Here is a 24,220-nt window from a genome sequence, read left to right as displayed (position 1 = left end):
GATCACTAGAGGGAAATAGGAATGCATTCACTTTTTTCATTCTCCTAATTTATGAATTGCTAATGAGCACATCAAGTTTGGAATGTAAAATGCTGTTTTGGGGAAAAGATTTAACAGGTGGAACTACATTTGCACTGTACTCCTTTTGCGTCTTGTAATTAGATGTTTGGTTATAACAATTTTTCTGATAATCATACATTTCTAAGAAAGTTCTATATTGATACATTTTTTTAGGACTGTGAAAGACTTTCTTAAAACTCTGACCATGTTACATATAAATTATACCTAGCTCAGTTCAACTTTATCCCCATGTATTTATATTACTTAATTTATATGGTTATTTCTTTATTGGCTGTGTTTATGTAACATAAGCCTGTGGTATTATGTTTGAAATAAATTTTTTCCTAATTTGCCAGCTGCAGAGGAACTTGATATGGAAAATGAGTTTTTATTACCACCTGTTTTTGGAGAAGAATATGAAGAACAGCCTAGACCTCGATCTAAGAAAAAGGTATAGAATTTGGTAATATTCTTATGTCTTGTATTCAATGTCTCTATGTAGGAGCATCTTAATAGAGAAAGATATATTGGTCTTTTCATGTGTCTATGTGTCTGACAACATGGGAAGGTAGTTTTCTAGGTTGAAAAAGAAAATGTGATTTACTTCTAAGTAATAAACTTTTTTTTTTTTTTTTGATTTTGAGACAGGGTCTCCCAGTAGCCCCAGTTGGCCTGGAACTCACTATGTAAACCAGGCTGGCCTCGAACTCACAGAGATCCACCTGCCTCTGCCTCCTGAATGCTTGGATTAAAAGTGTGTGCTACCACGCCCTGCAAACATTTTCAAATTTATTTGCTACAACATAGAACAGGTGTTAAAATTTATCTCAATACAAGGTCAAATAGAAAATAGTTGATTTAAAAAATATAGCACTGACAGTAAATGATTTCTGAGTGGACATGGTGGCACACACCTATAAATGTAGCACTGGTGAGACTGAGGCAGGAAAATTGTAAGTTCTGGGCTATCCTAAGCTGCATAGTAAAGTCTGTCTCAAAAAAGGAAGGGGAGTGGGAAAAGGGATTAAGATAATTTTCTGAGGAGTGATCCCTTTCCCACCATTATTTTATTTTTGATGAGATTAATCAATAAGGAAGAGGTATAATTTATTCTTTCTAGTCTCTCTTAAGCATGCCAATACAGGAAGACATACTAGGATCTGGAGTCGCAGCTCAGTAGAATGCATGCCTACCATGTAGGAAGCTCTGGCTTCGATCCCCACCCCCCCCCTCTGTGTCCCCGTCCCCCATCTGCCCCCCGCCCCAAAGCAGGAGCTCTAACAGCTTGAGGATCTGAGGTTCCAGGCCAGCCTGAGGTATGTGTGACACTGTCACAAAAAAGAAAGTAGAAATACATATACACTGGACAATTTGATCATTCAGATACACCAAATGTAGATGTATTAGGTGTAATTTGTTTAATAATCTATCAACAACTTTCTGATTTACAACATAAGGCAAGAGCAAAAGACACCATAAGAAAATAGTTTTTACAGATTTGTCCCAAAAGAAGAAAACTGAAAAAGGAGTATCCACAGTAGGATAAAGATACACTTTTATTTGACCTCATACACAACAGTTAACTCAAAGTGGGTCATAGTCCTAAACATAAGAGCTAAAAATATGTACTCTTAGAAGAAAACATAGGCCTAAGTGTTCATGACATTGTAGGCATCACTTTTTAACTAATGTACCTAAAGCACAAAGAAATGGCAGCATCAAAAGATACATTATGCTGCAGCATAGTTCAAGTTGTGTGCATTACAAGCAGTACCATCAGAAAGTAAAAAAGGGAGCCAGGCATGGTGGTACATGCCTTTGATCCCAGCATTCAGGAAACAAAGGCAGGCAAATCTCTGTGAGATCACATCCAGCCTGGTCTATATAGGGGCTACAGGGAAACAGTGTCTTAAAAAAAAAAAAAAAATGAAGAGGAAGTTCACTGTGGTAACCTGGTAACCTCAGCATGGAGAAGACTGAGGGAAGAGGATCTCAGGTTTGAGACTGGAAGACCCCTTCTTTAAAAAAAAAAGCACAACCACTAAACATAAAAAGGAAGGAACTGGGGATGTGACTCATTGTTAGAGTGTTTGCCTAGCATGTGCAAAACCCTGGGTTCAATCTTTACAAGGAATAAATAGAAAAGAAACAAAAATGGTGAAAGCCAAGTGATTAGTTAATTCCATATATGTTGGAGTTGTTTAAAAGTTCTTCTATCTTAAATTGATCTTTAGAATCCTTTTTTTAAGTAATTAGTTTATCTTAAATTAGTTTCTCATCAATAAATTTACTCTGATTTTATTGTGCAAAATGAATTATATAGAAATGTGATATTCATGGTGTTGTGTTTCAAGTAATAATATAGATAACTATTGTTAGATTCAGGAATACCAGTCAATTTTAAAGCAAATAAACACATTTCATTTTAAAATCTGCCGTGGGGCTGGAGAGATGGCTCAGAGGTTAAGAACACTGGTTGTTCTTGTAGAAAACCTGGGTTTGAATCCCAGCACCCGATGGCAGCTAACAACAGTCTGTAACTCCAGTCCCAGGGTATCTGACAGTCTCTTCTGACCTCCACGGGCATTGCACGACATGGGTGCACTTACCTACATGCAGGCTATACACGCATACACATAAAAATAATAAATAAAAAAAAATTAAAATCTGCCTTTGTTTAGAGGTGACTTACATAGAAGTCATGGAATATGTAGACTTAGAGAAAGGATTTACAATGCTGTTTTATTACTAGGGAACCAAGAGAAAAGCTGTATCAGGATACCAGTCTCATGATGATAGTTCTGACAACTCAGAATGCAGTTTTCCTTTCAAGTACATGTATGGTGTAAATGCATGGAAACATTGGGTCAAAACTAGACAACTTGATGAAGATCTTCTGGTATTAGATGAGCTAAAATCTCGTAAGTTTTTTTAATCCTAAATCTATCTAAAAATCAAAGTTTGTATTATTAACTCCCTTTAATGTAATAGTTTTCTTGTAAGATTTATTTTTGTTTATGTATGTATGTGTGAATATATGCTATGTGTACGGGTGCCTTTGGAAGCCCAAAGAATGCATTGGTTCCCCTGGAGCTAGAGTTAAAGGTAGTTATGAGTCAATCTGACATGGGTCCTGGGAACTGAACTTGGGTCCTCTGGAAGAGCAGGAAGTGCCCCTAACTTCTTAGTCGTCTCTCCAGCCCCAATTACCTTTAATTTAAAAAACATAAATATAGCTTAAAACAGTGTTAACAGTGCATCTTATTTTAATTTCAGAAGTTTTCTTAATTTTAAGACGTAATAGTAATTAGTGTTATTTTATTTCTTTTAAGCTAAATCAGTAAAGTTAAAAGAAGACCTACTCTCTCATACCACAGCTGAACTCAACTATGGGTTAGCTCATTTTGTCAATGAGATCCGACGCCCAAATGGAGAGAATTATGCACCTGACAGCATTTATTATCTCTGCCTTGGAATACAAGAAGTAAGCAGTTATAATGGTTGCTTTCGGAAATAACATTCATAAGAAAAATGGTTGTAGGGTTTGGAAAGAAAAGTGTGCTTCTGAAATTTTAAGGGTAGTTTTCTGGAACCTTTCATTTATGTGTATGTGTGCATGTGCCAACAGAGCCCAGAAGAGTGTCAGATCCAGATTCCTTGGAGCTAGATTTCCGGGTGTTTGTGAGCCACCCAGTAGGTGCTCAGATCAGAACTCTGGTCCTCATGATAGAGCAGCAACTGCTTTTAACTGCTTAGCCATCTCCAGCCCCAGTTTTCTGGAACTTTTATTGGCTTACCAAGGAAGGTAGAATTTAATCTCTTTGGAAATACCTAGGGCATATCCTAAAAATTGAAGTTCTCAGCGGTCATGGTGGTGCATGCCTTTAATCCCAGCACTCAGGAGGCAGAGGCAGGCGGATCTCTGAGTTCAAAGCCAGCCTGGTCTATATACTGAATTTCAGGCCAGCTGGGGCTACAGGGAGACCCTATCTCAAAAAGACAAAGCAAGGAAAAGAAAAATTGAAGTTCTCTAGAACTGTGCACTCCCCCACCAAAAAAAAAAAAAAAAAAAAAGTTACAGGAAAAAATAGGATATGAACAGGCCACTTAAACTCACACATCTTTTGTAATGAGCTAGCAAAGTTGTATATTTTGCCACTATATGGAGACAATAATTGAAATGATGTCATTTTTTAGTTATAAGTAAGTGAATTCACATGGAATATTAGGTACAGAATTAACTTTAGAGTTGTTAATGTCTCTATATAACTATAAGGTGCTGATCTAGACCACTCTAGAAATAGCATTTAACTGTACATGCTGTTTCATCTGTCTCATTAAAGACAGTGTTTTTGACCATGTGGTTGTCAAGATCATCTGTTTTTAGTATTGTAGAGAATACTAGGATTCAGGAAGAAGCTGAAGTCTTCTGTTAGAAACATCTTTAAAAAGCGTCTAGTTTTTTTTTTTTGTTGTTTTTGTTTTTTTATTGCTTGACTGATTGATTTGCTTGCCAAGGTCTACTCAGCCTCCTACGTGCTAGGGTTACAGGAGTATATCACTATCCCCAGCTAGTTAACTTGTTGAGTTTTTAAGTTATTATCTAAGCCTAAGAGCAAAACCCTGTCTTAAAACTAAAGACACAATATTAACAAGCACTAAAAACCATATAGCAAAACAGTTGTTTCTTTGTCCCACTGAGTTTTACCCATCTGTTCTAGCTCACTTCTCTGTTGCTGTGGTAAACACTGTGACCCAAAAGTGACTTGGGAAGGAAAACATTTATTTCATCTTAAACTTGAAGGCAGCCAAGGCAGGAACTGAAGCAGAGATCACAAAGAAACATTACTTATCAGTTTGATCAGCCAGCTAGCTTTCTTGTACAGCTTAGGTCCCCAGCCCAGGTCCACCTGCCCAGTGATGGCACCGTCTACAATGGATTGGGCCCTTCTATATCAATTGGTAATTAAGAAAATGCCTCACAGACAGGCTCACAGACCAATCTAATGGAAGAAATTTCTTACTTGAGGGTCCCTCCTTACAGGTGACAAAAACTAACCGGCACACAATCTAATCCCTTGCCTTTCCCTCATACTTTTTGAGCTTTAAGCTGTTTAAGCTGGTATTGCATACATATATACAAATGACTTTTTATATATTCATCTTATATATTCTGTACCCACTGGTTCTAATAGGTGGTTTCCCCTGACCTCTCGTTACAGTTTTCTATATAATTATGTTGCCTATGCAGTTTTACTTTAAAATCTGCCTATCTTTTCTTTTTTCTTGCCGTATTACATTATTTTAAATAATACCTTCCCTCTTTTCCCCAATGCTCTGTTAAAATGAAGTGATAAGAAGAGCAACCTTTGGTTCATTTATGATCTTGGTAGGGAAGTCTTCATTCTTTCACTGTTGAGTGTGATGCTACCTCTATACTTATATCACTCTTTTTGGTTTTTTGTTTGTTTGTTGGGGGCGACAGGCTCTCACTGTAGTCCCAGCTTGCTGGGAGCACGCTGTGTAGACCAGGGTGACCTGGAATTCATGGAGATCTGCCTGCCTTTTCTTCTCAAGTGCTGGGACTAAAGACTTGTGCCACCATGTCCTGCTTATCACTTTGTTTTTGGTAGGTTCTTGTTACTAGGTTGAAGTTCTTTTCCTAGTTGACTGAGAACTTTTCAAAACTTTTTTTGAGTTTCCTTTCTTCTCTCCCTCCCTCCCTCCCTCCCTTCCAATTGTTATTGAATTTTGTTGGCAGCTTTTTCTATACCTTTTGAGATGTGATTTTTCTCAGTTACTTTGGTATATCAGTTCAGATATCAAACCAACCTTATATTCCCTGCAGAGACCTCACTTGATAATGATTTTTTTTTTTTTTGCATTTCCAGAGTAGATTGGTTAATAATTTTTGCAAATAAAATATTATGGGCCTGAGATTGATTGATTTTTGGGTGAACAGAGTGGTTTTAAATTACTAATTCTTTTAGCTGATCTAGAGCTGTTTTTAAGATTATTGGGTTTTGGCTGTTCTTGGCAATTTTGTCTTTGAAGAAATTTGTGCAAGCTGGGCATGGTCTAATAACTAGAGAGGTTGACACAAAAGAAGTCTTTAAGTTCCAGGTCAGCTTGGGCCTCGTAGTGAGATCCTATCCCAAAAAGAAATCTATGCATTTTGTGTCAAGTTTTCAAATTCATTAGAATAAATAAATCATATTTTCTTTAACTTTTCTTTTTTCCTTTTTTCTTTTTATTTTTCTTTTTGGTCTTTTTGAGACAGGGTCTCCCTGTAGCCCCAGCTGTCCTGGAGCTCACTATGTAGACCAGGCTGGCCTTGAACTCACAGAGATCTGCCTGCCTCTGTCCCCTGAGTGCTTTCTGTTAAATATAGTCCAGCTCCTCGAAAAGTATTAAATTCATGTTTGGAAACACGTGGTTGTGTGGACTCTGCTAAGCCAGGTGGCAAGGCTGTCTACTCCTGGGGAAGTCATAGTATTCGTGAGCCTTTGCTCTGCTCCAAAACCACTGTGCTCTGCTGCATCAGCTTCTCCCTCCCCTCCCCTCCCCTCTTCTCCCCTCCTTTTCTGTCTTTTCAAGACAGGTACTCCCTGTAGCTCCTGTTAGCCTATAACTCACTATGTAGAGCAGGCTGGCTGTAATCCTACAGAGCTCCATATGCCTCTGCCACCTGAGTGCTGGGATTTAAAGGTGTGTCACTATGGCCAGCCACTATTCTGTTTTGAATGGGCTCAGAGAGGGAAGATAGATAGTTGTTCAAGGTCCCACACTACTAGTAAGTTGGGGAGCTCCACTTGATTGCTGGGATTACAAGTGTGAGCCACCACACAAAACAAAGCACAATTCTTAGCTCACAGGCTATATAACAAAAAGAATAAAAAACAAACAAATGAAAACCATGAGGTGTTTGGGTCTGAACACAGTGAGGCTGGCTTTGCGATTTGTCTGTACTACTCATATTTCTGTGATGCTTATGATGTGTATTAGTCTTCTTTTGTTCTCCTTTGAGTCTCTGGTTTTAACTATATTCTAGAAAGCATTTAAAGCTATACATTTTAAAAAGGTAGGGGGTGGAGAGATGATCAGCAGTTAACAGTGCTTGCTACTTTTGCAGAGGACTCTTCACAGCACCCATGTCATGCAGCTCATAACTGACTATACCTCCAGCTTCAGGGGATCCAATGCACCTGGCCTCCAAGAACACGTGAACACATGTGCACATACATGCTGGAGACATGCACATAAGCATTTTTTAAAATTAATGCTGTGAATTCCCTCTAAATCTAGTTTATCTATATTTCACAAACATTCATTGGGTTTCCATTTTCCTTCAAGTTGAATCTTTGGGTTGCTCTTTACTGAAGAGATTATTTGCATATTGGAAACCCAACCACTGTAGATCTTTGAAAGCTATATGGATTACTTAATGAATGATAATTATATCATTTTTTTAAAGTTCCATTTTATCTATCAAAGTTTTGTTACTGTGGTAAGCATGACATTTAGCATTTTAGTCACTTGTGGCATTAATGAAGAACATTCACATTGCTGTATTACCTTCACCACTCCTCTTTTTATTTTGGGAAAACTTGGATTGAAACTATAGGTGAGATCATTCAGGATGTATCTTTTTGTATCTGCCTTATTTCACTTAGCACAGTGTCCTCAAGGTTAATCTATACTATAGCATAACTCAATTTCCTTCCTTTATTTGATAGGTTCTTTATGTACTCATAAATATCTCTCAGATTAGTTTATTGCTGAACTGTACACATAAAAATGGTTAAGATGGTAGATTGTATATACTGTGTATTTACCACAATTTTTCAAAATGCATATTTTCACTGGACACATTACATATTGTAGAGGCTATGTAATATTTATAAGCAGCTTTAAAAATAATCCAGTGTAAACTAAGGTATCTAAAATATACTCCAGAAATGAGTGCTGTTCTTTAATGGTACTTCAAGGATGCACATGGAAATAGAAGCTGTTCTTGGGAGAGTATCCATGTTTTCCTTGTTGATTTTGTTCATTGACAGTAGGATTAAGATAATGTTCAAAGCCTAGTCCCAGCACTTGGGAGGCAGAGGCAGGCAGATCTCTGTGAGTTCAAGGCCAGCCTGGTCTACATAGTGAGTTCCAAGACAGCTGGGGCTACAGGGAGACCCTGCTTCAAAGAGACCAAAAAGAAAAAAAAAAAAAGATAATGTTGAAGAGGAAGTATGATTTTCTTAGATGTAGCTATAGCAGGATTGCTGTTTTAGTTATAAGAAGTCTTATATCTCAATATATAGGAGTAATCTTTTGTACACTGAGAAGTTAATGTAAGTATGGATGTTTGGTACTGTAAGAAAGAGATGGCAAAATAATGCTGTCTCCCCCACCCCCAATTTTGTACAAGGAATGATGTTTATTGTCACATATTGCCGTAATGTGGAAGTGTTTGAGAAGGAACACAAAATCTGCCTATCAACAGCCATCATGAACATTTTATGATCATTCTTTCATACACTATTTTACACCTGTAAAGTCATGTTCCCCACACCAAATTGTTCATAAATGGAACTATAGATACCTTTTTTTTTCTTTCTCATCTTTCCTATTACTGTTCCATAAATTTTTTATTGAATATGGTAAAAGATACAGTTTTTCTTTCCCACCTCTTGTTTAATTATTCTAAAGAACTGTTACTGTCATTTCTGAGATAAGATTCCTGAAAGGACATTACTAAATCATAAGATACATATATGTCATTTGATTTTTTTAAAAGATATCACCAAATTACTGTCCAAACAGGTTGAGAAACTTTGATTCTTGTTTGTACTTGTCTGTGAATTGTTCCATTGTCTAGTGGGTGGTTCTTTTTGTTTTATGAGCATTGTAGTATGTGTTGTGTGTGTGTGGTGAATGCACATTGAGTATGCCAGGTGCGTATACCTGCAAGCATGCATGTGGAGGCCGAAGCAGAGCATTGGGTGTCTTCCTCTCTGTCCTAACTGTCTTGGGATGGGGTCTCTCATTGAACACAGAAGTGCATTTTGACTTCGATAGCTGGTCAGCATGCTCTTGGAATCAGCCTGTCTCCATACCCCAATGCTCAGGGGTTACACATTGCCACTTCTGGCTGGCTTTCCTTTTTTTTTCGTCTTTTGAGACAAGGTCTCTCTATCCACAGCTGGCCTGAACTCTCTATGTAAATCAGGCTGGCCTTGATCCTAGAGATCCCCCTGCCTCTGCCTCCCTTCTGGGATTGAAGGTGTGAGTCACTACACCTGACTGCTGGCTTTTTTGTTTTTTTTTTTTAATGTGGGTGTTAAGGATTGTACTTGGGTCCTCATCCTTATACAGCAAGTACTCTTACCCACTGAGCTATCTCCCCAGCCTCCGTAGATAGTAAGTTACTTGTCACTATACCAGAAGTTCTTCTAGGATTTTACTTTGTTTTAAAAATAGAGTAAGTGCAACAATAAAATACAGTAAAACAAATGACTTATGTGGCTAGTTAATTTAAGTCTATGTAAATGAATAGTTTTCAATAATTATTAAAATGCAACTTTAAAACAAACTTCTATTCTTGAGGCCCTAAGACTTTGCATTATTATTTATAGCAATGATGAGGTGACCTTGAATTTTGCTAATATTTCCTTCATTCATTAATTTTGCCAGTTATTTACTGGATATTAGATTGGTCTCGGAAAATTGACATACTCGTGTCGATGGCTTACATTTATTGACTGCTAGTGTTCTGTTTCTTTGTGCTGTGTTGGGCATTGCCATTTAATCCTCTTAGCAACCTACTATTATTATACTCTGTTCTGATGAGGGATAAGTAGAGTTAAGTAGCTTGCCCAAGTTACATAACTCTAGGCTGGATGTGGTAGCACGTGCCTATATGGAGTAACACAGGACTTGGGAGACTGAGGCAGTGAGGCTTATAATCTGAGGCCTTCCTAGCAAGACCCTGTCTCAAAAAGAAGAATTTGAGCAGTTTGGCTAAAAAGTCAGGCATAGTCACCAACATATGAGAAGCATGAGGGTTGTCAAGTTTGAGGCCAGTATGGCCCATGACGAGAAGGGCAAGGGATGCCACTATCTATAATGTGCTGTGCTTTAGGATTTGAAATATTTTAATGGTGCTATACCCAGGGTTGTAGCATAGAATTGGGGCAAACTAATTCTGCCCAAGTATTTATTGTAGTAAAAAATGTAAAAAGGAACCGAGGAGAATGGTTCAGTAGGTAAAGTACTTGGAGTGCAAGTGTGAGACCTGAGTTCAGATTCCTAGCACCCATGTAAAAAGCCAGGTATGGTGGTTTTTGCCTGTGATCCCAGCTCTGGGGAGGTGGTGACAGGAGGCTCCCTGGGACTCTCTGGCCAGCCAGTTAGTCTAGCTGAATCTGCAAGCTCCAGGTTCAGTGAGAGACCCTGTCTCCAAAACAGGTGGGGTAAGAGACAGGTGTTACCAAGGGGGAAATGCGTAAAATTAGGGTATATAAATGGGAGGGCATGAGGGAAGGTTTATACAAGGAACTATGGGGGTACAGGAGAAGAAGGAGCTGGGGGATGTGTCCATAGGAGATAAGTATTATCAGGGAGGAGAATGGGGATACTCTTAACTGGGAAGAGAGGAGGGAGGGTTATACGGGTATATAGGGAGAGAGAGAAGAAAGATAATGCCTAACTGGTACAAAAAAATCAGAGGGAAACTTAGTAGTTCAAAACCATATGAAAAAAATTACACATGCAGTTTCTCTACATGAGTCCATGTGTATGGCTGAAGGCTGTATAACAAGAAACAGTGCCTGGCAGGAGAAACCTCCCTTTGAGAAACCTACTCTGGTCAGGGTAGTCTAGGAAACTCCCAAATTACACAGGCTATTACCACAACCCTTGATTGCCTCTAAGAACTTGAAGGTAAGACCATATTGCTAAAGACAGGGCATACTTCAGACACAGGGCTTGGAGCAGTGGAGCTGGAACTGACCTAAAAAGCACTTTAAATTGAATTTTTAAAAATATAAGTAGACATTTCCTAGGTAGAAAGGATGAGTGAATGAGAATGGCATCCCAGGAAGGCAGAGTAAGGGCACAGTTTACCAGAAACTAACTGGCAGAGCTGGAATGTCAAATGTAAAGTGGAAAGGGTGATGGTGAGTGCAGCAGGTAGTAGCCAATACACAAAAGGGCCTATATTCTATAAAATGTTTAGTCTTCAGCTAAAAATGTTGCTTTTGTTTTTTTTCAGTTTTTGGTTTCTGCAGTGCTAGAAATCAAACCCAGGTCCTTGGCCATGCTAGAGAAGTGCTCTACCACTGTGCTGCATCCCTGGTCTAAGTTTTCAACATTTTCAAATCCCACTCCTCATATACACAGACTTTGGGGAAGGAGCATACAAGCAACCTTAAGGCTAGAATATTATCATTGAAATGTAAATTACTGTACAGAACTAATATAGCTAACCTAACTTTTTAATCATTGTTTCTAGTGAAGCATTATTATTTAATAAAACCAGTAATCTTAGAGACTTAAGAAGAGAATGTCTAATAGACTCTGTGGTCTTCAGATTGTGTCTGTTTTGGTGTTCCCAACATTTATTTTAATTTTGTAATTTTTATATATACATGTATATAATGTATTTCTTGCTCTAGTGAGCTCTTGAAAACATTCTTTGACAATACATATTTGTCATATTAGTGACAGTGCATGTCTCACACGTGAATAGTATGTGAACATATTCTGTAAAGTCCATGTTTTGCTCACTTCCTGTTTTCTGTGACTTTGATTCTGTAACAACCTTCACTTTAAATTTAAGGTTTGTCATAACAAGGTGTAAGATTTATAAAATGACACTGTCTTAGAGGCATCTTGAGACAGTAAGGGGAGCATGCTGGCCAAACAAAGCACTAGAAGAAAGCTTCCAATAGCTAGAGTAACATTTCATCCTAGCTTCTCCTTGTTGTTTTCCTTCAATCAATAATTATTTAAAATGAATGTTTTTCTCCATCTATGAATTAACTGGAGTCATTCTAGATTTTGTCAGACAGACTGGCAATTCTTTTTAAAAATATATTTTTTAACCTTAATCTTTGTGGGTATGTGTGTACATGGTGGTGGTGGTGGTGGTGGTGGTGGTGGTGTGTGTGTGCCACAGTGCACACATGATGACTAAATGACTTCTTTTTGGTGTGGGTTCTCTCCTACCTTTACATGGGTTCTGAGGATTGAGCTCAGGTTGCTAGGTTTTTCTACAGCAAGCACTTTTACATGCTGAACAGTCTCACCAACTCTGATGGTTCTTAGCAAGTTTTGACATTCAGGATTCTGTAGTGTATTTTTCAGTTTTGAATTAATCTCTTGTATTTTATTAGAATGCTTGCTTTTCTTAAATACAAAGCTTTGTCTTTTTTTTTTTTAAGAAATGGCGAAGTATAATACATTCACTATTTATAATTAGCTGGTTTTCCTTCAATAATTTTTTTTTGTAGTACTTATGTGGTAGTAATCGAAAGGACAACATATTTATTGATCCAGGATACCAGATGTTTGAGCAAGAATTGAATAAAATACTCCGAAGTTGGCAACCAAGCATACTTCCAGATGGTAATGCTGTTTTAAATATGTGTTGCTACTTGATACTGGAATTGTTACTTTTACAGAAAGTATGTTAAATACAATTAGGAAATAATTTAAATGAGATGGCATTTTTTAAAAAAGAGGTTTTTCTCTTGAGTTTATTTTTTGTTGCACTGCAAATAAATATGGTCAATAACTAGTGTTTATGAAGAACTTTGTAAAAAACTGTGACCTACTTTCTTTGGAGTGCAAAACTAGATATTTATATCTTAAGACCTACAGTGTAAATTCTGATTAAATGTCTCTTAAACCACTGAGATGTGTGAAGAAAATATGGATGTTATGGGAATCACCTATTACTATCAAGAATTTTATAGATTTTACATTATTTCCTGACCATTATCTGCTTGTCCTGTTGAAGGGCACAAATGAGCATCCCATCCCTTATTCTGGAGATGGTGGTTCCATAGTCTATTGGTTTCCCAACCTCTGTGCTATTAAAAGAGCTACATAGGTAATTCTGAGATTCATTCATGTTGACCTGATGTGAATAGTAGATTGATATAAGGTTGTTTTAAATTCACTTCATTTCTAGATGGTTAAATGAAAACTTTTATTTATGATAATTCTTTTAAAGTAGTTCTCTCTGTTTAAGGGTCAATATTCTCTCGAGTTGAAGAAGACTATCTCTGGAGGATAAAACAACTAGGATCACACTCTCCAGTAGCTCTTTTGAATACCCTGTTCTACTTTAACACTAAGTATTTTGGCCTGAAAACAGTGGAACAACACTTAAGACTTTCCTTTGGCACTGTGTTTAGGCATTGGAAAAAAAATCCTTTAACAATGGAAAACAAAGCATGTCTTCGCTACCAGGTGTCTTCCTTATGTGGAACAGATAATGAAGGTATTGTAACAGATTTTTATGCTGAGATTGTCTGTGATTGAAATATGCAAACTTTTCCTTACTAAAGCCCACCCAAGTCATTCATTAAGAGCCTAAAGACAATCAATTACTTTCATAAAACAAAACAAGCTATATCTTTTTACAGTGTTTTATTTATTTTGCTGTTGTAGGTTTTGTTTGAGACAGAATTTCTGGTCCAGACTGACCTCAAAATAACTGTAGCCAAGGATGACCTTGAACTGTGATCCTCCTGCCTCTACCTCCCTAGTGCTGATATTACAGGTTTGAGCCATTGTACCTTGTTTTATACAGTGGTAGGGTTCAAACCCAAGGCTTCATGCATAATAGGCAAGCATTCTACCAACAGTGCTACATCCCTGACCCCTCAGTTCCTATTTTGGAAAAATTATGTTACTAAAAGCTACTGTGTAGAACTCTTAATGGGTACCTAGTCCTATGTTGCTAAAATAGGTGCTAAGGGTAAATAATAATGTCTTTCCCTCAACATTGATTTTCAGAAGCTGGAGTGATAGCTTGGTGGGTAAAAAAACATTTGCTATGCAAGCCTAATGACCTGAGTTTGTGGATCCCTGGAACCCATGTAAAAAACTGGATGCAGGTGGGATGCAGTAGGGTGCATATATAATCTCAGTACTCCTATGGGGAGAGGAGAGACAGAGATAGGAGAATCACCAGGAAGCTCATGGGCCAGCTAGCCTGGGGTATACAGTGCAACAGCAGAAAGAAGAGACCCTGACTCACAAAGGTGGAAGGGGAGAACCGGCTCCCAAAAAATTGTCCCCTGACCTCCACATGTGCACCATGGCACTCATGTGCCCTCATACATGAACAAAAAAGAGATAAGATTGATTTTAGGAAGCTTGATTTTTTTTTTCTTTTTGAAGATAAAATTACTACTGGAAAACGAAAACATGAAGATGATGAGCCAGTATTTGAACAAATTGAAAACACAGCCAATCCTTCTAGATGTCCTGTGAAAATGTTTGAATGCTACTTGTCTAAAAGGTGAGCATTAATGATATTTAACTGTTTTTATAGAACTGGGAATGGAACCTTGGACCTCACACATACTAGACAGGCACCACATCCTTAGCCTGAAACTTTTTTGCTCTTCTTGCTTAATTCTAATTTCATATTCCAAAGTTGTATTCATTTGTAACTTTAGAGTCCCATCGTTACAAAGTACCTAGCTCATAATTTTTAGTATTCAATCTTAGGTTAAGAAATCATTCTCTATCAGTGGACCTTAGCTGCATATTGGGGAGGGGCTAAAGATATATAAGCCGAGAGCTCCTTGAGGCACCTCTCTCGCCATTTTGTTTGGCTGTTGGGAGGTGACAGGATCTATATTTGAGTGTGGACTTCCCAGCGCAATCATAAATGGGGAGGGGGTCCACTCTTCTGTAAAAAAAAACCCCACCCTATGCTCTGTTAGCAAGCCCAATAAACTCCATAGGATTTTTCAAAAAAAAAAAAGAACAGAGCTAATGGAAACCTTCATTATTCCACCAAAGTTGACCCCATGTTGGCAAATTCTTTGGTCTTAGATTCTGGTTCCTATTTTTACCCCCTTAAAGTGTGTGTGTGTGTGTGTGTGTGTGTGTGTGTGTGTGTGTATGTGTGTGTGTGTTTTGGTGGTCTTTTTGAGACAGGGTCTCCCTGTAGCCCCAGCTGCCCTGGAACTCACTATGTAAACCAGGCTGGCCTTGAGCTCATAGAGCTCCACCTGCTTCTGCCTCTCAAGTGCTGGGATTAAAGGCATGTGCCACCGCCCCCGGCTGTATATATATTTTTTATGTAACCTGCTTCAAGTTATTTCTGGAAAAATACATTAAAAATTTCCTCTCTTTGGAATTAATAAAAACAGAAAAAAACTTAAATCTGAGAAAAAAATAATCAAAAAGTGTTAGTTAATAATAAAGTAAAATTAGAAAATAAGATTACAGAAAGAGGGGTATCAAGGTCGATTCCCTCCCTCATACGATACACCAATGTAAAATCCCAGTGTACAGAACATAAAATAGGAGTCAAAAAATATCTTAGCTGCTTTTCAACCTTTTGGCTAAAAGCAAGTATAAAAACCTAGAAGAAAATACTGTGTTTATTTAACTAAAGCATGAATGAGCAAGAGTTCTCTGAACATGAAGTAAAATGGAGGTGACCATAACAGAAGAGCGAATTTTTTTTTTGTTTGTTTTGTTTTTTGAGACAGGTGCTCCCTGTAGTCCCAGCTGTCTTGGAACTCACTATGTAGACCAGGCTGGCCTTGAACTCACAAAGATCCGCCTGCCTCTACCTCCCAAATGTTGGGATTAAAGGCGTGCGCCACCACGCCTGGCCTAGAAGAATGAATTTTTAAAAATATAATTCTCACATGAAAAAAAAAATCATTCTCTATTAAAGAAATTACTCCTTCTGCCATCTTTTTAATTAGAGCAATCTGATTTATTGCCAAGCAGGGGCATAAACTTTCTATAAAGAGATAAGTATTTTAAGCTGTTTGAGTATTCTCTATTATTATATCTTCTTGATTTTCCTATTATAACTAGAAATAGGACATGTGCTATATAATATTGAATTCCTGGCATATGACTTTACATAAACGGGTTTCTGGTGGTAGTTTGCCAACTCCTGGTAGAAAGGTAGGCGTGTTTAAAAGAACATAGTGGACAAAGATGAAAATGAAGTACTTAAAGATATAAATGAAAATAGTCCTCTAAGAATTTCTGAAAGGGGCTGGAGAGAAGAGAGCATTAGGCGTAGTACTGTCTACTCTTGGAGAGGACCAGGACCCACATGGTGGCTAACAACCGTCCATAACTCCAGTTCCAGGGGATCCTACATCTTCTTCTGGCCTCCAGCAGACACAGGTGTACTTAACATACATGCAAGCAAAACAGTCATACATAAAAAATAAAAATAATAAAATATCTTTGAAAAGAGTATTTTTTTAAAAGGAGTTCTGAAAGATAAAGTAGTATTTGGAAAGTACTTAGTTTTCAGTTACGTGACTATCGTCTTTCCCAATCTGAAACTAACAAACACTTGAAATTGCTTTTAAAAGTTGGGGAACCACAGACTGTTTTATCCTTGAACATTGTTTTAAATAAAAACTGTCATTTTCAGAAGGTTAGTATGAAGTCAGACTATCAACTTCATAGATCACAGTGGCTCTCAACAGTCTATAGAAACAGTAATGCCAACTCTAGGATGACAGTTCCTGGCCATGGTTTAAGGTTGCTAGCTCTATTTAGAAGCATTTCTTTCCGTTGATTATAGTTACTTGTCAGGTAACAGTTTCTTCTCAGTGTTATTTTGTTGGTGTTTTTTTTTTTTTCCCCTATTATATTTACTGTAAGGATTTTTATGCGTTGCTTATTTCATCATTTTGAGTCACATTTTGCACATTTCCTTGTTGAAACTGGTTCACATGGTTAAACTAATGAATCCATTATAAGTGACTAAAATAATGGTATCTGTATTAATGGAATATTGGATTTAGTGAAACATAGAATTTAAATTAGAGTAGGGAATTAATCCTTTTATAACAGAAACTGACTTGAGACTATTTTAATGATAAAATATTTATTGCAGTTGATGAGGCAGAGGCCCTGACCATGGAATCTGATTACTAGAGTCTGAGTTATTCTAGAAAGAAGTAAAGTTGTGAAGAATTTTTAAAAAACATTTTATGAAATTGACCTTTTCTCTCTCTTCTTCTAAAGTCCACAGAATCTTAATCAGAGAACGGATGTTTTTTATTTGCAACCAGAATGTTCTAGTTCTACAGATAGCCCTGTCTGGTACACATCTACATCCCTGGACCGAAACACCTTGGAAAATATGCTTGTACGGGTTCTTCTAGTAAAAGATATTTATGATAAAGACAATTATGAACTGGATGAAGACACAGACTAAAAGGACCATTTCAGATGCAGTTGGATAACACAGCATTAGATAGTCATGCTGCTAGATCTTTACTATGGAAACATTTCAAGTTTACTCCTTCTGTTCTGAGTTTTGTAGCAGTATACCCACACTGGGTATTACCATGTAAATAATCTGTGCGTGAAAGTTGCCATTATTCTATGTAGTGATTTTAGGATACTTAACAAATACATTCAAATTCTTTTTTATTATTATTTATTTGATTAGGTATGTTTGTAACTTTTTACATTACAAAATATGAATGAGAATGTGCCATGTATAATTTTTTCTTGTAGTAAGACACATCCATATTGCACTACTCTACTGTTGCAAAGCTTCCTCAAAATGGGGTGCTTTTACTGGGTTCTTGACCAGGTGGTTGTGTATGGGTAGCACTACTCAAGTTTAGAACTTGCAGTGTCTTTCAGAATTTTTAAAATAAACTGTAAACTAATAGGCTGGGTTTTTTTTTTGTTTTGTTTGGGTTTTTTGTTTGTTTGTTTTATGTTTTAGTTACTGAAGCCTTACCAGGTTATGTAGAGAGATACCATCTTCTGTACCAAAAATAGACAAAAGAATGCTGTCGATATTGGTGTACTGTAATGTGAATCTATACTGGTGAAAACAACTTTCTGTTCCCTTTATTAAAACTTAGTGTCCTTTTCTCATTTGTGGCTTTCTGCATCACCCCAATCAATAAAAAAAATGTATGTATGTATATATATTATATATATAAAGAATGACTATAAGTTGAAAACAAGTTTAAGACATTTTTCTCTGTAAAAATGTCTAATGAAAGTGTAAGATTCTGTTTTCTTTTTCTGTGCCAACCATAAGTATCTGAAATTGGTAGAGGTTTGCCCTCCCTCCCCCCTTTAAGGATTCAGACCATACTGCAAAAATACTTGCATAGTACTCAAGTTTTACCCATTTTATTAAGATTCTTGTGCCTGCTTCCAAAAGTTATGATGCATATGCTGGGCAAAATTATTTTTAGAAACGCCACTCCTGGAATAGTCATTATAGAAAGTCAAGCTACTTGAAATAAGATAGTGTCACGGTTTACTATGAAAATTACCAGTGGAGCAATTCTGATAATTTCAGATGGTTGAAGAACCAAGAAAAGCTGATGGATAAAGTTTGTCTTATAGGAGATCATACTTGATGTTAGATTGTTTGGCTTTTAAATTTTAATTACTTCTTATAGAAGATTACATTTGAAATACCTTTGTGCTTCTGCATAGCAATTTATCTGTTCCAACTTTTCTTTTAGAGTGAGGAAATTTACTTCAAATCGTACTTTCTGAAGACTAAAGTGGTAGCTAAAAGTTATCATAGATCATTTGGCTGCCTTTGTATAGCATGCATAATGTTACTTCCTGTTTCTAAATCCTGAAATCACCATGGTGACACTGGTTTTTAAAAATAGTTGTGGGAGAAATTGATGTGCTTTCCTCAGTGGGTAGATAGTACCTGCAGAGCCCTTATCTATTTCTCTCTCCCTTAAGGTAAATGTTAGCACACTAAAGAAATTTTCTCAGTCAAGATTTGGAAAATTTCACAAGTATAATCACTGTATGTTTAAGCAATAATTATCTGAACTGTTTCTGGCATGAAGATTTACAGTGTTCTAACTTTTTATAAGTTTGAATAACTTTTCAGTCCCTTGATTTTTATATTTAAGTGGAAATCAGACTGATAATAGCAAATCACATGTAAGTTACTTTACTAAAGTACATTGCCATTTGCCTGTCGAACAGAGAAAAGCTGGAAGCATTTAAAACATATAATGTAAAAATTTCAAAATTTTTCCAGAGCTACTTCTTGAAGCACTTTTACTATAAATGCATATTGTTGATTAAAAGGTGGTTAATCCTAACCATCTTTTATTCTTCAGAGTGGTGCTATATCCCATCAAAAAGCAATAAACTTTTCCCCAAATGTCACGTGTATATTTTACCAAATACCATAAATTTCTGCCATGGTACTACTATTAAGTACCATGTCTTGCTATTTAGTTTTCTTCATTTGTACATTTTAGCTTTTCTAAGCAGAAATGCCTACAGGATTTTGATCTTGACATGGTAGAAGATTTAGAGCTCTTGTCTTTGTCTAAATGCAATCCAGTGATTGGTTTACTTGATTCTCAGGGGGAAAGGAAAAAAAAAACAAAAAAAAAACAAAAAACCTATTTTATGAGACTTGTTCTGGGAAATTTATTTCACCTGGAACACATTTCTGTGATCCCTGGCTCTCCTTAGTGTGCAGCCATAGCTGATTGCTAAGAGAGGACAATGAAATGATAGTTTATTTTTGCTTCTTGGTGATTTCTGATTATAGACAGCATCCTGTAAATATAATTTTATTGTCTTGAGATGTCTATTGAAGATACTATATTTTTCTGTTCTGAACGATTTTGACACTTAAAATCGTTCAATGAAAAAGATGATTAGCCATGCTGAGGCAGTTGGATCTTCCATGCAAACTGAATCCTCAACGAATTTCAAAAGGCTTAAATGTATTAGGTAACATAAGATATTAAAGGATTTTTCTAGGCAAGATGCTCAGCCTTTTTTTTTCCCATAAAAAGTTTTTGCTTAAATCATAATTCATGGTTTTCTTTCATTAAATGGAGTGGTTACCAGTGTGTTAAACATTGAAATAGAGAGGGGTGCATATTGTACTGTGCTTTCTAATTTATCACTGCTTTTTCTGGTGGAATGGCCAATTGTGATTTGCAAATGGGGATAACTCATTTATGCAATAGTGTTGACTACAGCAATGAAGAAGACAGAAAATTGGAATTTTGAGTTTGCACAACTCTAACTGTGGGCCAGTTTAATCCTGGATTCTATATATCTTACCATCTTAAATCAGTATAAACATTCATTTTTATCTTGCTAGTTTTTTTCAAAAAGTATTGTTACATTGCTTTGCTTTTGTTCTAAGCTACCACTGATTATAGGTTCATCTTGTTTCCTTCAAAATAGTCGTGACTTTCATGTGTACGTGAAAGTATTTTAAAGAATAAATTTCCTTAACTAAATGATAAAATTTTCCATTTTACCTCCTAATGAGCCCTTTACTCATATTTAGATAAGAGTTTGAATTTCACTTATTCTGCTCTACTGTGTCCTTAGAATTATACTACTTTCAGAGTATTAACCCGCTTAGAAAAGCTGATGTCCACAAACAGGCTAGCTGGGTCATTCTGGGGCTGGGAACAGAGACACTTACTGTTGGTGTCTGTACTTTTTTTCTTCATTTGGCAGCTGGGTGTTTGCACAAATATCCAGTAAATAACTGTGATTCCCATACCCTGAGATGAACTAGAAAGGAAAAAGTCCCTAAGATAAAGGCAGAAGATAACCTCATTACTGAATTACAAGTTCATGAATTTAGGCCTTTGAGAATAACAAAATGGAAGCTAAGATCTAACTTGTAAATAGTACATACAGTTTGAGCATTCCCAATTTGAAAATCTGAAATCTGAAGTGGTCTAAAAAATGTTCCAAGGGCCGTCATTGACACTCAGACAATGACAGGACTTCAGAAAGTAGGGCTCTTTGTTCTAAGATCATAGTATCACCTTGATTTCTAATTTTGGGGTTTCAGATTAAGCTTGGTCGACTTCAGATTTACATTTTGAGTTGTAGTTTATTTAGAAGCACATTTTCTTGGAAAAGTTTCTAAAACCATATCAGAACTAATTTTTAAAGCCCAACTCAGGTAACTCAAATTCATCACATAAATATTAACACATTACATAGTAGTTACTACATATTTTCTCTGTGCTGAAGAAATGCTGCTGTCCATGGAAGGTATAGAAGAAGAGAAAATAGAAGATTAAGAAGATAGTGTTTGGGGGCAGGAGAGATGGCTCAGTGGTTAAGAGCATTGGCTGCTCTTACAGAGGACCCAGGTTCATTTCCCAGCACTCATGTTGGTTTGTAACTCCAGTTACACGGGATCTGATGCTCTCATCTGGCCTCTGGGGCATTGCATGTACATGGAACACTTAAACACCAGCAGGCAAAGCATTCATTTAAAAAAATTTAAGGTTTTTATTTGAACAAAGCATACCATACATTAAATTGCTGGAAACAGTTGAAACTGCAGAAAATAGTGTAATGGGGAGGGGGTTTCCACCTCTTGCATCCCAAGTACTAGGTAAGTTTTATGCACAGACTAAGTGTTGATAAGTGTTTATTGAATAAATTAGTGATTATAAGTACCTTTAAATTCATCCATTCATGTATGATTGCTGCTGCAATGGGATCAGCCCTGCTTGTCTGTGGCTTTAAGCCTAATCTGATACAAGAGTAGGTTAAAAATGGCTCTTGACCTCAAGGCTGGAGTGCTCGCCATGCATTAACCAGCCTACAGGGAGCTCAGCCACAGTGAATTCAGATTTCTAGGTTCTATACAATGGGTGGACTGTTACAGGGTCCTACCATACACTGAAGACTCAGTTTTCTCTATCAATTGTTTTTAATAAACAATTATTGGCTGAGTCATATATGTACTCTTAACTGTATGCAAATGAAACCTTCCCATTTTGGTCACGCATTAGTAGTGGTTCATTGTTTGCTTTGATTTTTGAGATAGGGTCTCAGAATTACCTTAAACTGTATTTCCTGCCTCCCAAGTGCTGGGAGCACTTGTTCTGTCTCACCTGGTGCAAATTTGTAGTTCTAAATTCCTGTCAGCAGATAGCAATAGTACAGAGCACAAAGCTTCAGTTGCTTCTACTTGTGGTATGCATACTGCAAACCTGTATTCAAAGTCCTTGGTTTTGGAATGCAGAATTTTCTGAGATGAAATACATACTGTAGGTTACTGTTAGTTTGGGGCAGCACCCTGTTATCAAACTTTTTCACAGTTAATCAGGCACATAACTGGCATTTACTATGTTCTACGTAGTACAGGTCATTTTTTGTCACAAACTTAGAATATTTTCATTGTTTTTCAAATGAGAGTTATTGGTGAGGAATTGGTGTCCTATTTTAAGAAAAGTAATAGAGCTGGTATTTTAAATAAAATATTTTGCAGGATTTTTTTAAAGATAAAATCTGTAAAATTTGCATTTTAGATTTTAAGAATGCATAAAATACTTAGAACAGGAATAAAATACACAAGTGGCAATTTTAGACTCACCACTGACTTCTGAATCACTAAAGAGTAACTTACTTTTCACCCTGCCTAGGCATTTATAGCTAAAGTACATAAACAGGATACCTTTATAGAGGACTGCAGTCATGACATAGAGCCAGTAGTTTGTTCAACAAACTGGTCGTATTTGGGGTACATGACCACATGCTAAGGATACAATGGGACATAAGGTCCATCCCTTTGTAGAACTCGGTCTGTAGCTGGGGAGACTCAGATTAAGATGGGCACTTGGGCCTTAATGACAGTGGGCTGTATCTGACTGGAGTTACAGGCTTCTGTATTGACATGTTTCCTGTTCAGTCACAGGAGATGCCAGCCAGCTTTAGGCTGCAGGAAGATGCAAAATGGAAATAGCAGTGATCATAGTGATCATCTCCCAGACTGAAGACTTAAGTCTTTGAAAATTATTCATTGGTATTTCCCCATTCCATTTGGTTTTTGGTTTTTTGGTCTTTTTGAAACAGGGTCTCCCTGTAGCCCCAGCTGGCCTGGAGCTCACTGTGTTGACCAGGTTGGCCTTGAACCCACAAGAGATCGCCTGCCTCTGCCTCCCAAATGCTGGGACTACAGGTGTGTGCCACCACATCCGGCTCCCATTCTATTTTTAATCAGTCACCTTATTACAAGAGCAGAATGGCAGAACATACTTCATGAGAATGTAATGAGGGGGTTTCTGCCCCATTCTATCCCAAAGTACCTCAGAAAGTTCCTGGCATATACTAGGTGTTAATGTTTGTCGACTAAATCAATGATTACAAGTACCTCTAAGTTCAAGAATTTTGAAAATAAAGGAACCATTGGAAATATGACATGGTGGGATGGAGAGATGGCTCAGTGATTGGGAGCACTGGCTGCTCTTGCAGAAGACCTGGGTTTGGTTCCCAGCATGCACATGGAGGCTAACAGCCGTCCTAACTCCAGTTCCAGGGGATCCAGTACCCTCTTCAGTATTCCGTGGGCATTGCACAACATGGGTTCACTTGCATGCAAGCAATGCACACATACACATTAAATAAATATGACATGGTGCAAAAGAAATGCCTTTTCTTTTTTTTTTTTTTTTTTTTTTTTTTTTTGAGTGCCTCTGAGGACTTGTTTGTTTTGTGTGGATCTTTCCTGACTTGTCCTGCAGTCCTGTATACTGGCACCTTGTTTAGTTCCTCAATCTTCCATGGTGATAACCAGAGGGGTTGGGATACAGGGCTGGATGGAGACTTTGGAATGACTTGTGAAGCTTGTTTAAATGAAGAGTTCTCTTCTCATTGGAGATTGGATTTAGTAGACCTGCTTGGGCTCCAGAGGAACTACATTTTTAACACTTTGGATAAAAGTCTAACGGTCTACACTGTCCAAAAGTAGGCCACAAATCTTAAAGGAAAAAAAGTGGAATAGAACATGATAAAGGTATTCTTGGTAAGGCTTGTTTTATGCCTAGTGCATGGGTGGCAAATATTTTTATGGTTTTAAAGTGAAAACACTTTCCTAAGATTTCTAGGGGATTAGCCTATGCTTATGTTTCCCTTTTTTAAAAATAATTGT

At 37.1% G+C, this 24,220-nt stretch overlaps 1 protein-coding gene across 2 annotated transcripts in view; it reads left to right on the top strand.

Moving 5' to 3' along the window:
* The window catches only part of Zmym2 (zinc finger MYM-type containing 2), a 117,306-nt gene extending 99,079 nt beyond the window's left edge, over positions 1-18,227 (top strand). Inside the window, exons 19-25 of one of the 2 annotated variants that reach the window (XM_029559273.1) lie at positions 417-511; positions 2,813-2,981; positions 3,393-3,544; positions 12,567-12,681; positions 13,310-13,561; positions 14,467-14,587; positions 17,308-18,227. In XM_029559273.1, the coding sequence (XP_029415133.1) occupies positions 417-511; positions 2,813-2,981; positions 3,393-3,544; positions 12,567-12,681; positions 13,310-13,561; positions 14,467-14,587; positions 17,308-17,500 (1,097 nt within the window). In that variant the 3' untranslated portion in view covers positions 17,501-18,227. The remainder of the gene's footprint in view (positions 1-416; positions 512-2,812; positions 2,982-3,392; positions 3,545-12,566; positions 12,682-13,309; positions 13,562-14,466; positions 14,588-17,307) is intronic. The other variant, XM_029559272.1, reaches the window with a different exon arrangement.
* The last annotated feature ends 5,993 nt before the right edge of the window (positions 18,228-24,220 follow it).

The sequence above is a fragment of the Nannospalax galili genome, unplaced genomic scaffold (genome assembly GCF_000622305.1).
Source record: "Nannospalax galili isolate Female #2095 unplaced genomic scaffold, S.galili_v1.0 scaffold388, whole genome shotgun sequence".
Classification (NCBI taxonomy): Eukaryota; Metazoa; Chordata; class Mammalia; order Rodentia; family Spalacidae; genus Nannospalax; species Nannospalax galili.
Note: the sequence above shows the minus strand (reverse complement) of the source record. Positions and strands in the feature narration are given on the sequence as shown.